This window comes from Pteronotus mesoamericanus, unplaced genomic scaffold, assembly GCF_021234165.1.
Source record: "Pteronotus mesoamericanus isolate MK-2021 breed Mesoamerican mustached bat unplaced genomic scaffold, CSHL_Meso_final scaffold_85, whole genome shotgun sequence".
Classification (NCBI taxonomy): Eukaryota; Metazoa; Chordata; class Mammalia; order Chiroptera; family Mormoopidae; genus Pteronotus; species Pteronotus mesoamericanus.
Window position 1 is genome coordinate 78,396,386 of NW_026555329.1, and position 13,572 is coordinate 78,409,957.

General features: G+C 44.6%; 1 protein-coding gene across 1 annotated transcript in view; it reads left to right on the forward strand.

The window, feature by feature from the left end:
• Positions 1-13,572, forward strand: part of CNTNAP2 (contactin associated protein 2) — a 1,059,914-nt gene that overhangs the window by 494,610 nt on the left and 551,732 nt on the right. The window contains exon 12 of the mRNA XM_054564239.1: positions 425-544. Coding sequence (XP_054420214.1) covers positions 425-544 — 120 coding nt within the window. The remainder of the gene's footprint in view (positions 1-424; positions 545-13,572) is intronic.

Sequence of the window (13,572 nt, forward strand, 5' to 3'; positions counted from 1 at the left end):
AGAGAGAGAGAGAGAGAGAGAGAGAGAGAGATCTTATTTGATAGTCAAGCAAAGCAGACATTTATCTTGCAAAATAACATCCCTCACAGTAAGAAGATATCTATAAATAACTATACATTAAATATTTTTCAATGATCGTGAGCCCCAATGCAACAAACATTAGATTTACTTCACAATGTATTGATTTCTCAAAGGCTTTCCTGTAACTCTAAAGCCATAGCAGGAACTTACTGTCTTTGTTAAGTCAGAAATGCTTATGGAGTAAAAACCAAATCATGCATTTATACGTAGAGAAAAAGAAGGCTCAATGCAACCAGAGGATCCCATCCTGTGCGGCAGTTTCCAGGCTCCAGTGTGCCCCTGGGGCGTTTGTCTGGGGAGCCACTTGTTCTGTGTGGTGCTCATGCCTGATGTTCCCTTCCAGCCATCTATGAGCCGTCCTGCGAGGCGTACAAACACCTGGGCCAGACGTCAAACTACTACTGGATAGACCCGGATGGCAGCGGACCGCTGGGGCCTCTGAAGGTGTACTGCAACATGACAGGTAAGCGGCCTTGTGTGCGTTTCGTGGGCGTTACTTTCCTGTGTGCTGAAAATAAGTGCTACTGCTGAAGTTTGTTTCTTCTGTGCCGTATTTTTATTACAACACACGATGCACTAAATACGGCTGGGTTGGTTAGGTAAAGGATGAAATGTATTCCTAAAGCAATTATACCTTCAGACACTGTATCTTTTTTTTTGCAATCTACCTTCTGACTATGATGATAAAAAATTAGCACTTAAAAAAAATCTGGGGTGGAGAGATACCCCCAAAAGAGAAACAGCAAGGTTGAACTGCCCCTGAAACAGCGTCTGCAGGCTCCCAGACTGGGGAAGCTCAGCGTCGACGTTCCACCCCCTCGCTGCCTGCATTGGAGGAAGCTCACAGAGCGTCCAGACCACTCTCTGTTCCCTGCGGTTATGGAAGGAACCCCACTGGGTGCTGACATCCCTTTATGGCAAAGGCACAGCTTACCCGCAGCTTTCATGAAATTCACCTGGGGTGCTCTGCCCAGGAAGAGAACCTAGTGTTTCTCTTGACCCGTATGGAATTCCAGGCCTGCGAAATGAGAGCGCGGGTTCTTGCAAGCCCCCAGAGCAGCGTGTGAGAAGTGCAGCTCCCTAAGAGCATATTTCTGGCTGACACTGGGCCACATCCCGCCCTCCAAAACCCCAGAGAGGAGGCAGAGGCGGGTGCTCCTCACTGGCTGCAGGCGGGTCGGCGTTTGACGTGAATGCCTGGGGAAGGCGATGATAAAGATAATGATGATGTGATGCTACTGACGGTGACAGCCACAAGGACTATTTGCCAGGATCAGGCTTCCTAGTAGGTCCTTCCGATTACCTGGGTTTGTGTCCTGGCTCTGTTAGTCACCAGACACATAATCTGGGCCACCTTATTAACTCTATGAAACTCAATATACCACAATATGTTTACCTATGAAATGAATTACTACTAATATCTACCTCATAGCATTACTACATGTTAGAAGTAAGATATCTACATAGGGTTCCTAGCATATTATCCAACACACAGTAAACTTTCAGTAACGGTTACCAGCAATAGGGTATTATTATTTTTTGAGGGATTAGTGAGCTAAACAACTTTCTTATGTCATTCAGGCATGACTCAAATTCAAATATGTTTGAGACCAGTGGTTCTTAAGCCTGGATGTGCTTCAGAATCATGTACGGAGCCTTTTCCCCCCTGTTTTCCATGCAATCTTATTGGCTCCAGCTCGGAGACTTTGACTCAGTAGGTGTGCCATGGACACAGGATTGTGCAGCCAGAACTGAGAACACTAAACAGAAACGTGGCCCCCGTGGGGGACGTTCAGCCATAGCAGGAAGCCAGGCTTCCTGGGACACAGGACAGAAGGGACAATGGTGAGGACATGAGTGTGGGCTGGAAGGCGTGCAGAGAAAACGGTGAAATGGCAGATATTGTCCCCAAAATCCTCTCCCATGCCAAGAACTGTAAGCGTGCCCCAGAGAAGGAATTCACAGACCAGAAACCATGATCTAAGTGTTGTTAGTTGGACTTGTCCATGGACTCAGGGACTTGCCTGTTCACCTTCATTTTAATCTTACTTTAACTAAAGTATGATCTCTGAGAACTTGATTCAATCTATAAGAAACTTGATTTGGTTTCTCTCTCTCTCTCTCTCTCTCTCTCTCTCTCTTTTTCTCTCTCTCTCATAGAGAGATAGAAATAGATAATACAGATATAGATGATATAGATATAGATATACATACATATATAAATTAAAGTCAACTATTAACCTCTGGGGAAACCAAGCCTCCTGATTGTGCTTGCACAGCTATGAATTTACTCTAGCTATTTGCCTACCTGCATTTCAAAAGAGAATTGGAAAACCAAACCAAACCATAATGAATACATTTTTTTATGTGAAGAACAGGTGAAATGAAGGGCTGTTTACTTTCTGGAGAGATGACCTTTCTGTACATTGAAGCCTTCACTGGGAAACACGGGTCTCCCCATCGCCAACAGCTCCCTTAGAGAGGGCGGCTATCATTTAACCCAGCCCTTGTGGTGCGGTCTGAGCAGTGAAGGAAACCGTACACCCTTCTACAGTGAGAATAGTTTTCTTCCAGATGGTTATGGACATCGGTGTATCAGAGTCCCTTGTAGGCCAGCAGGCCAAATTTGGCCTTTTGTCATCTATCAACCATTCCTTCATCTGGACAGAACGTGAACTTGACACCATTAGAAGAGCATGGCACCGCGGAGCTTAGCTCGGGCTGCTCCGTTTCGGAGAAATACCTGTTGAGGAAGAGCAGGGGATCGCAGCATGAGGTGGTCTGTGAAGACTTGGTGTAGCGCTCAATGTCATGAGAAATCGTGCATGCACCTTACTTTGCAGCATTTCTATTAAAGAATGGGGTTGCCCTACCCCTCAGGGACCCAGATGTGATTGGGTGTTCATCACGGTTGATTGCATCACCGATTTCCAAAGCGGAAGCAAGACATCCTCTCTGGGGAAGAAGCCGTGGCTCGGCCGGGGCCACTCTTTTTTTCCTTTTTCCTGTGAAGATGGGGCGGCATGCAGGAAAGCTGGTCACTGATACAGGCAGACAGAGTGGACATTTTAAGGAAAGGCACCTCACTGGCAGCTAATATCGGATGTAAATTTGGGTAGGAACTAAAAAGAACAGACTGTCGAAGCACATCTCTGGGCTTCGTCTTCCAGTTTTTTTCATTTGCACACTCGCTGTGTACCCGCCGCTGTGCTGTGTGAAGGGGTGGGTGTAGGGCGTGCCTGCGGGGTGCTCACAACTCATAACGAACACAGCGTTAAAAAGTACACAAATAAGTAACTTCTTTAGAAAGAAAAATAATGGAATTGCGAGGGGTGATTTATTTTGGAAAGAGGGTTTTAGGAAGGACCTCTCTGAGGCAGCCACCAACCATTTAGCCAAAACATATAGAGTGTACGAAGAGACAAAGCTCCTAAAAAGAAGAGGAAAATAAAAAGGGAGCCCCAAGGCCTCAAAGAGATGGTTTCTTTGCAAGGAAATGCACCCCACGAGACTGAGAACGAAGTAGGGACGCAGGCAGGGGCCGGCGCAGCCCAGGCGGTGAGGATAATAGTGCGGAAAAAAGTTGGGGTTTTAGTTTTTCAGTTCTTTTTTCAAGGCAGTGGGTGGGAGTCTGTGGAGAGGCTTTAAGCGCGCGAGTGGAAGGGCCTCAGTTAGGGGCCCCGCCGGGGGTGCTGGCGGAGCTGCTGTCACGGTCCAGGGAAGAGGGCACTAGTTTACAGGATGAGAGAGAGATGGATTTCAGACCCTGTTTGAAGGCAGTACCGTCAGCGTTGGTGGCCGACTCGATTAGCAGGGTTAAAGGCAGTTCTCAAAAATAACTCCTGAAGAGGAGGGATCGGAGGACTAGGTGCGATGCGGAAAATTAAGGGAAGAGCCAGTGTAGAGGAATCTGAAGAATTTCGGCTTTGACCTAGTTCGTTATAAGATGCCAGAGGCCATCCGAATTGAGGCGCAAATTTTGCAGGGAGATAAACCCCGCAAAGGATGTTTGGATTACAGATATGAATGTGCTAACTGGTCATATATAAATAGGTGAGAAATGATAACTTAAGGGATGCTGTGTACAGGGAAGAGGCAGGTCAGGGACCAGCTTGTCGGAACGGAAGAGAGAGCAGGTCTCTGGGGATGAAATAGCCTGTCGGTGTGTAGGGGAACGTAACCGAGAGCAAGCGGGAGAGAAGTGTCTAAGACCATTTTGCGGAAGAACGGGTCATCCGTGTGGATGATGAAGGGACCTCTGGGGTCCCAGGGGAGGGTGAAAAGACTAGGAGGAGGGGACTGACTGAATCAATGCAAACGTATCTAATGTGCAGAGAGCACGACCAGTCACAGCCAGCGGCGTGCAGGGCATGGGCCGGGGCCACAAGTGACGAACCTCCCGAAGCCCCTGTGCAGACAACTTCGGGGACCCCGGGATGGGCGGTTAATCTCAGCTCAGGGACCCGTAAAACCTGCCACCAACCAGCTGACCTGTGAGTTGAGTCTTAAAGAACAAGTGGCTACTATGGGGCCAAAAATGAAGAGGAGGGAACTTACAAAATGCTTTACGTGGGAGGCAAAACGCTTGACACCTGATCCTGAGGGAAAAGCAAGTGATTGATGATGTTGTAAAAATAAGGTGTGGCTTCGGCCACTGAGAACAGGATCCTCCAGAGAAGACCCGGACCTGAAGGAGGAGCGGAAACTGAGCTTGGAGATGGGGCCGCCGCGAAAGGAGAGGGTCGGCTTGACGGAGCTTCAGGAAGCCGAGCGGGCCAGGCCATGGCGGGGGAGTCGGGGCTGGGATGGTCACGGGGCTTCTGCCCTGGATGGCCCCACGGCGTGGGGCCGACGCGCAGGAAGGGACAGCAGCCTCTCTGTGGCCTTCAGTGGCTGGGATTCTGCCTGGGGAAGCAGCGCTGTGGGCAGATTCTGTACAAATTCCCTGCAGGAGTTGGAGCGCCTCAATTAATCTCTCTGTCTCAGTCCCCTCGTAAGTAAAATGTAGGAATTGGAATGAGTTGGTCTTTACACTGCCTTCCTTTAAAAAAAGAAAGAAAAAAATCTATTTTTACCACGAGCATGAAAGATAACTATTGCTACTTGCGGTCAAATAATTTAGAGCTGACATCCTCTTTCCCCAAAGAAGTTTGAATATACTCATTTCTTGACCAAGTTTGACACGAACTGGCAGTCTTTATTTTTTTTCATAAGGCAGTTCCTCTGCTGTGCAATCCTTCTTTTGACTCTCTGCCGTGCAGAGCTACCGCTCTCAATTCAGGGGCCGCGCTGAGTGACAGAGCCTTTCAAGGGCTGTGGAGTTGACAGTGAGGAGAGAATTATTCATCGAATCCTTTACGGAAGGATTCATCATTCTGAGCAAGTCAAAGCCTGGTTTCCTTTTTTGAGCTCAGGGGCGCATTATAAAGTGTGAATGTCATTATTTTCCCCTTCCTTTTCCATTTTTACCATCTCCCTGAAAACTCGGTATTACAAATATAATTTTTAATGAATGTCTATGAGGATATATTTCTAATATTTACCTCTCTCCCTTTGTACATTTTTTTCTAACATCACAGCTTCTTATTTCTATTTCCTTAAGATATTCACCAATATCTTCCCCTAGAAACCCTGAACTTTTACATATAAGGCTTCATTTAGTTCTTTCTGCTCAATGATTAATAACAACAGCAAATAAACCTAGAGCCAGCCACTATCCTTTGACAGTAACTGCTTATCCCTACATCAAAACAATGTTTTTCTTAATATTCTAGCCTCTAATTCATGTTCTTTATAACTCTCTTTGCATGCATATTTAATTTTTTAAATTTAAGTAAGCATCTCTGCTGTGGCATATGAGGTTTAAAGTCTAAATAAGAAAGACCCCCGGCACAATCTCTAATGTTTTGTAGTTTTATCAAACGCCATTATGTTTGCTTACATAATTTGTGCTTTATAAAGCCCCGGGATTTAGCTGATCAAATTCTCCTGTCCTCCACAATGGTAAAAGCCGTTCATGCCTTTTTAATCTAATATTCACAGAGAGCATGTTATTCAAGTTTCTCAGCACTTGCACTCAGTAATATCATTTTATTTATTACTGTGCTTTTCAAAAGTTTCAGCAGTGCCGTACAGACTGGCAAAAGGGGTCGCTGGGATGGCACCCCAGGGTCGAGTGAGGAGTGTCGTGGAGCTACGTGCCCCAGTCCTACTGCTAGTAACCCAGTAACTCAACTCCCAGCAAAACGGAGCAGCTCCTCCCCTAGCATAGTTGTTTTCTCAGCTGCTTACAGTAACACCAATTTATTGCTCATGGGTCCGTGGGTCAGGAGTCACAGGTTAGCTGCTCGACTGCTCAGGGTCTCCCAGGCGGAAATGAAGGGGTCAGCGGGGCTGGGATGCGTCTGAGGCCCGGGATTCTCTTCCGTGGCCTTTCAGGTTGTGACAGAATCCAGCTCCTTGTGCTTCTAAGGCAGCAGGCCCCGCTTTCTCACTGGCTGTTAGCTGTGGGTTGCCCCCAGTTCCTCGAGGCCACTCCCAGGTCCCAGCCATGAGTCCCTCTCACACATGGCAGGAAGAGGACCTCGGTTACCTCTACCACGGGTGTCCAGCCCGCAGCCCAGGATGGCTGTGATGTGGCCCAACACAAAATCATATATTTACTTAAAACATTATGAGACTTGTATGTGTGTGTGTGTGTGATTACGTGTCACAGGGTATTTAATGTGTGGCCCAAGACAACTCTTCTTCTTCCAGTGTGACACAGGGACCCCAAAAGATTGGACACCCCTGTGTCTAGACTCTCTTTTAAGGGCTCACCTGATCAGGCCATGCCCCATCAGGATAATCACTTGTTTGATTAACTTAAGTCAACTGACTGGGGACCTTACTTACATCTGCAGAATCCAAAATCTCTTCCCCTTTGCCACGTAGAGTAACCCAATCGCAGGAGTGATATCCTGTCCTCATTCAAGGAGGGACCATGGAGTGTCCCCGGCGGCAGGGACCTAGGGGCCGTTTTCTGTCCTGCTTACTGCACCTGCACGGGCACCTCTGCGAAGACTGCATCGCCCCGCCCACCTTTGTTCATACCGTTCAGCAGCAGTGCCACATTTAGTTTGTAAATGACTAGGCTTTAGTGTTCTTTGTCTTATATTTTTTAAAATAGTGTTTAATTTAGGAAATTTTAAAACTGGAGATAGGCAAAAATAAAAATTGCTTACCAGCGGAGGTAAGAATTACATGTTAGGAGAAGTGTGATAAAGATGTTATATTTTATTCTTGTAGCTATAGACATTACTGAGGGCAAATGAAATGCCAGGCACTATCCTAGGAGGATTACACACATTTACTCATCTAGTGATTCACAATAATACCAGAAGGAAGATAATATTACTCTTATTCGCATTTTTTGGGATGAGGAAACCAAAGCTCAGAGGAATTAAGCCCCAGTCCACACAACTAGTACGTTATGGCAATTGACTTCTTAGACAGGCTTCAGAGTCACTATGTGTGTGGATGTGCATATTTGTGCATACATGCATGTGTGAACATATATGTGTGTAAGTGTGCATGTGTGCATGGTCATGTGGACATACAAACAGTACTTGTCATTTTAAATCCTATAGTAGGGCTTATAATATGATTTCTAAAATGAGCATCTCTTATTTATAGTGTCTTCTTACCATCATCAAAACTTCTGTACACAGATCAAATTTATCATCCGTGGTTTGGACAGCATTTTTGCTATAAACTCTTGTTAATTGTCCAACTAACACCTTGGTGTTTTTAGTCAGAGGACACATTTTAAATGAAATCAGTATGTAAGCCATCAGGCAATTATTATTAATTTTACCTCTTAATTATAACTACTAGTGTTTAATATAATTTTCTGAGAGCTTTATAGGATGACATGTACATTTCCTATGTACCTAAGTTAATCATTCCCTAAGATTTGCACCCGACTTTTAGGATAATCTAAGTTCCAACCCCAACGTCTAGCTATTTTTCTAATGTAAAGTCTTTTTTTAATTTTGTATTTATTGATTTTAGAGAGAGAACAGGGAAGGGGGGAGAGAGAGAGAGAAACATCAATTTGTTGTTCCACTTATGCATTCATTGATTGACTCTTGTATTGGCCCCAAAAGGGGACCGAACCCACAACCCTGGCATATCAACACGACACCTCAACGAACTGAGCTACCCATCCAGGGCTCCAATGTAAAATCTTAAACCACATCTAACAAAATTTGTCTTGAGAACATAACATGATTGAAAGGAATCATATTGGATATCACTAACGAGACTGTTCAAAATGCCTTATTCTTGCCTGTTTTGAAAGGAAACTCACTCGAAATGAGGACACACCACTCTCCTCTTTTCCATCGGGGTTATTGACATTCGCAAGTCGGGCACGACTCCACCTCTAACCCCTTCCGGTTCCTCCGTGTTAGGGACTGTTTCTCTGAGGTGTCCGTGGCCTGTGGGCACACCTCAAAACACTGGCTTTTTCCATTTGTTCCCTGCACTTGCTTCTATTATTTTTCTTCATCGAAGCCATTCTCTCATCATTCTGTCTCCTAACCTAGTTGCACCCCCTCTGCTGTTCACCTTCTGGGAGAACAGCTCTCCTGTAGGACTTTCAGCCTCCCCTCCCCCGCGGCGACCTCCCGCAAGGCTGTCTCTGCTCTCAGCCTTTGTCGTCACTCAGCCACTCCCGCTTCCCAGCTCGGAGATTTCGGCCCCTCACTGTTACAATCAATCTGTGAACTCAGTTCTGCTCGTATAGCTTCTGTGGAAAATCTAGGAGCCAACTCCCTGACCAAACACAGCCTGAAAAGGGCTCTTCTTCAATACAGATTCCCGACTCGCCCCCACTCCCTTCTGGCCTCACCCTCAGAGGCCACAGACGGCGGCCACCGGCCAGGCTTTCTTCTACATCTTCTTACTGCAGGTCAGTCATGGCAACAGGCACCTACCGCAGAAGTGTTCAAGTGGTCTTCAACCTTTAAGTCAAGAAAAGGAGGAGGAGCCGTGGCCAGGGTTCAGTTGGTTAGAATGACATCTCCTGGACCGAAAGGCTGTGGGTTCAATCCCAGGCGAGGACACATACCTAGGTTATAGGTTCAATCCCCAGCAGAGCATGTGAGAGAGGCAATCGATGAATGTTTCTATCTCACGTTGATATTTCTCCCTCCCTCTCCCTCCTCTGTGTTAGTCGTGGTGGTTGGTATCACCTTTGATCCTTACAATAGCCCTCGAGCAGAGGCGGGGCCTTGCCCACTTGCCCTGGGCACTCATGGTTCTGATACATAACCCTGCACGGTCCTATCGCAAGAACCTGTGACTCCGCCATTGCCCTTCTCTAGGCGTGTGTGGCGCGGGCCAGGAGTGACAGGCAAGTAGGGCCCCGACACAGCCCTCTGCCAGCGAAACAGGAAAGCCGGACAACAGACGCCCCAGCTTCTTCGCCTCCCCGTGTTACTGGACAGGGACTCTCTAAAAAGCAATGAAAAAAGTGTCCTCGGGTGAGGATTTAAAAAAAAGAAAAAGAAGGGCCCATAAGAGGCTGGGTGCAGCCAACACTGTGGGACAGGGTCCAAGAAGGGCGTGCAGGGCGCCAGGCAAAGTCAAGGTGGAGCCGCTTGAGCTCGCTGACAGGCAGCACCGCAGGGCCCTCCAGAACGCTCCGCCACACGCAGATGCACCCACTTCAAATATTTGTACTCACCGGCCTACACAGGATTTAAACTGCCCTTTGTGTGCTGGCGAAGCACTGAATTTGTTCTGTGATCTCCCTGTCTTAAATCAGAGCAGGGCGCCGCGTTGTCTCTGCATGGTTTCCCCGACATTGGGGCCCAAACCTGTTTGACAGGCAGAGGAAGAGAAAGCATCTTGGAAATTCCAGTTAAGATGGAAACCAGAAAGCTCAGGAATAACCTCAAACTTACTCACCAGGAATTTTCTTCTGGTGACATGGAAAGCCAGTAGGCCTGCATTTCTGTCCCTCCAAACCTGTGTGGTTCAGTTTTGCGGGCCACCCTTCATTCTTTCTGAGTAAACCTGTTTCTGTGTCACAAGGCCCCCGGCAGTTTTCTCTCATCGAGTAACTCATCTCTCATTTTACCTTGTGACTTGGTCTAATCGATGTGCCTCGGAAAGTTTAATAATAAACTGCACCAATATCATATGTTGCCTAAACTGGCAAATATTGGAGTCATATTTCCTGAGACTGACTTTAATGAGAAGGCCTAGAGCTCCTCAGCGCCCAACAGACACACCTGCCACGTGACCGTGTTTGTCTCACCTCTGAAGAGTGACAGAGTAACTTCGGAATAAGATATAGCTGTGGATGATGTTGTCACAAGTCTCCGTTTGCATTTCTATATAGAGGACTTTATCAGGGCTGGCCTCCCTTCACATAATTATTCATCTTATATCCTGTTGTTACTCATATTTTTGAGCCAAAATGTCAGCATGAAAAGGTGAGATTAGCTGAGAATTTGTTAAATCATCATCGTCATCATTATCATTATCATCATCAGCATCAGCATCATCATCACATTATCATTACTATTATTCTTTTTTTTTGCTATATATATATATATATATATATATGTATGTATGTATTTATATTATTGTTACCAGAACCCCAATTTTTTTACTTGGATCCACCTTCCTGCACCCACTGGACAAAAAGAATGCAGGAGTTTACAGTATAGAGAGATACAAAAAATAGTTTAAAATTGAATTGGCCCATGTGGAGGCGGGAAGCTTACACTCTACAAAAGCCCTGACTCGCTGATGGTGTACAGGCTATAGATTCTATGGGGCAAAATCACAGGACACCATGGCTTAGGAGTTCAGGGTTATGCTGGGAGCTGATTGGTCCGAGGTGAGGTCAGCGTAATAAATCATTTCTTCAGGTCTTGGTTGGGTCAACCCTTGCATGTAAACCACTTAACACACATGCAATTCTAACAAACTGTCCTTGGTGGATGTTTCCCAAAAGTCAATTACAGAACACAGAACACAATGAGTAACTATCCAGGTTGTCTAAGAAGTATTTGTAAAGGCAACTCTGGCAACGTAAGTTAGTAAACTGGGGACACATCTGCAAAAGATGGTTACTTGACACTGTTAGTGCATCCGTTCATTGTTGGAAAGCACAACAATGAGATATGTCCCAGTAGCAGCGATCAGCGATGACGGTCCGAGGAGCGTTGTCATGCTCCTGGGTTGCTCTTGGCGGGTGCCGCCCGCACTCCAGGCCCGCGCAGACAACTGTTTCCTTCACATTGCGGTCTGACACTTTCCCCTTTCCCATGTCCTCCTGTGCGAGCCTGCCCCCGGAGTTCTCCCTTGGATAGGAGGAGATCTCACACGGCTCTAACCTATCAGTGCAGCAGGCTGGCTCTCCCCATGGTATTTTCATTTCAAAAAGATTAACAAGAGGATTCAAACTATGAAGAAGATATTTTCAACCTGAGCACATTCAAACGCTCTCTAAATCCACAGCCCAGCTCCGCCTGCGTGTACAGAAAATAATAGCCCGTCTGATTCTTGAAGGCTCTCCCATGTGACGTTTTTGCTTGTTTATTTGAGAGCTGGCCAGCACCATTTCTAGGAACTACTCTGTCTTCCTTTTGCTTCAGCATCTACATTATGCAAGTCTTTTTCCCTCTCCCTCACCATCCCATTCCATATAAAAAGCTAGAGGAAGATGAGATCAGAGGGAAAATATTGAATTAACCATTACATAGAAACAAAATATAAAGGCGCACACTATGCAGTAGAATACTCCTGGGAAGAGCATTATCTGTTACCATTATATTCCCATCACCCCTACTCTCCTCAATTCTATCTTCCCCTTGAAAAATCTAGATTCTATTTATTACAAGGTTCACATTACCCATATACAGTATTCATTTTTAATATCTTGAAGTCATAATCTCCATTCCTATTTGAAAGTAAAATACTTTGACTTCCATATAACACCTGATATTTCCTCCATTGTGGCAACACATTGGGAGGGTCTGTGTATAATTTGGGGGAGGTAAGAATGCCACTTGCTCAGACCTTCTCTGGGTGCTGTGGATTTCTGTCATAAAATTGCTCACCTGTATGATGTCATTTTGCTCGTCAGTAATTGCAGTCTTGTTTAGATACTTTTGATTAGTGGTGGAAAATCAAAGGGACTAGTGTTGGCTACTTAAAGGAGGAGATTAGAAAGAAGTTGGATTTGGAGGAGATTTACTGTTAAAACCCATGATATTTCCTTTGCCCCATTTCAAGCCCTGGTCAAAACTCTTATGAAGACATTTGGATGGACCATCATGACCTTACTGAGCATCTGAGTCGTCACAAATGTCATAAAAATGAACTTTTGGTGCCCGTGCAACTTGTCTTCAGCCCTACAGACATGGTCTTCTGAGTGTCTGCTCTGCTTTTCACGTTAGAGTAATAAAGGAAAGGACTTAAAACAACGTCCAAAAGTACTCACTGTGTGATGGCCTTCTTTGTCAGTATCCCTATTGTGATGTTTTCAGACAATCTGTTAAAGATGCTCCTAGACGGTAAAAATCATGCATGAAAAAAACCTCAACTTTTCTTAAAAAAATTGCAGAAGAAACCAGTCATTAATACCACAAAATTAAAGTATTGCTTTCCAACAGAAATGTAACTCTTCCACTTTTTGCCTTTGTTGAGCTCGGAAAACTCACAAAGTCGATGACCTTTAAATCAAATTCAAGTCTAGTTTCTTAGTTTCTTGCCACAGTTATTTAATATTACTGAATACATTTAATAAATAGGCAGGAAAAAAGCAATTCCGAAATAGTCTTGCAAATCAGTTTCTTTTAAGATAATCGTTAAGTCAGCCCTTCGACTTCCTAGTTACTTTAACAGATCTTTAATTGACATGGTACCAAATCTCTAACTCTGGACAGTATCTTTTCTTTTTTTTAATTTTATGAACTCTATGATATGATTAGCGACAACTTTAATGGTAGAGATGGTACAGCAAAGCTCTATAAGACTTTAGACAGTGTGTTAGTCAATTTCCCAGTCTTATAAAAATCTATGTTTGTTATTCTGTTATCCTCTGGAGACAGTTTTTAGAATTTTAACATTTACCTACGTGTATATAATTGTTCATTCACTCACTTAACTAATATCTTTTAGTGTATATTATGCTTTAGGCACTAGGGATACAATAGTAAATATATTAAACATAATATCTATTTGTGTGAAACTTCCAGTATTATAAATATGTATAAAATTATTTTAAATAATCTAGTATAGAATTATATAAGTGGCCAAGTTATTTTTATAAGAGACATTGAATTATTTAAATTAGGAAAAGTTATAAAATTATTAATGTATAGTTATAATAATTTCTTATAGATAAATTATTGCATGCTAAGTTAAAATTTCCCAAACTTTAGCGATATGTATGATCTTCACAGGTTTTGCAAAGCCCACGGACCACAA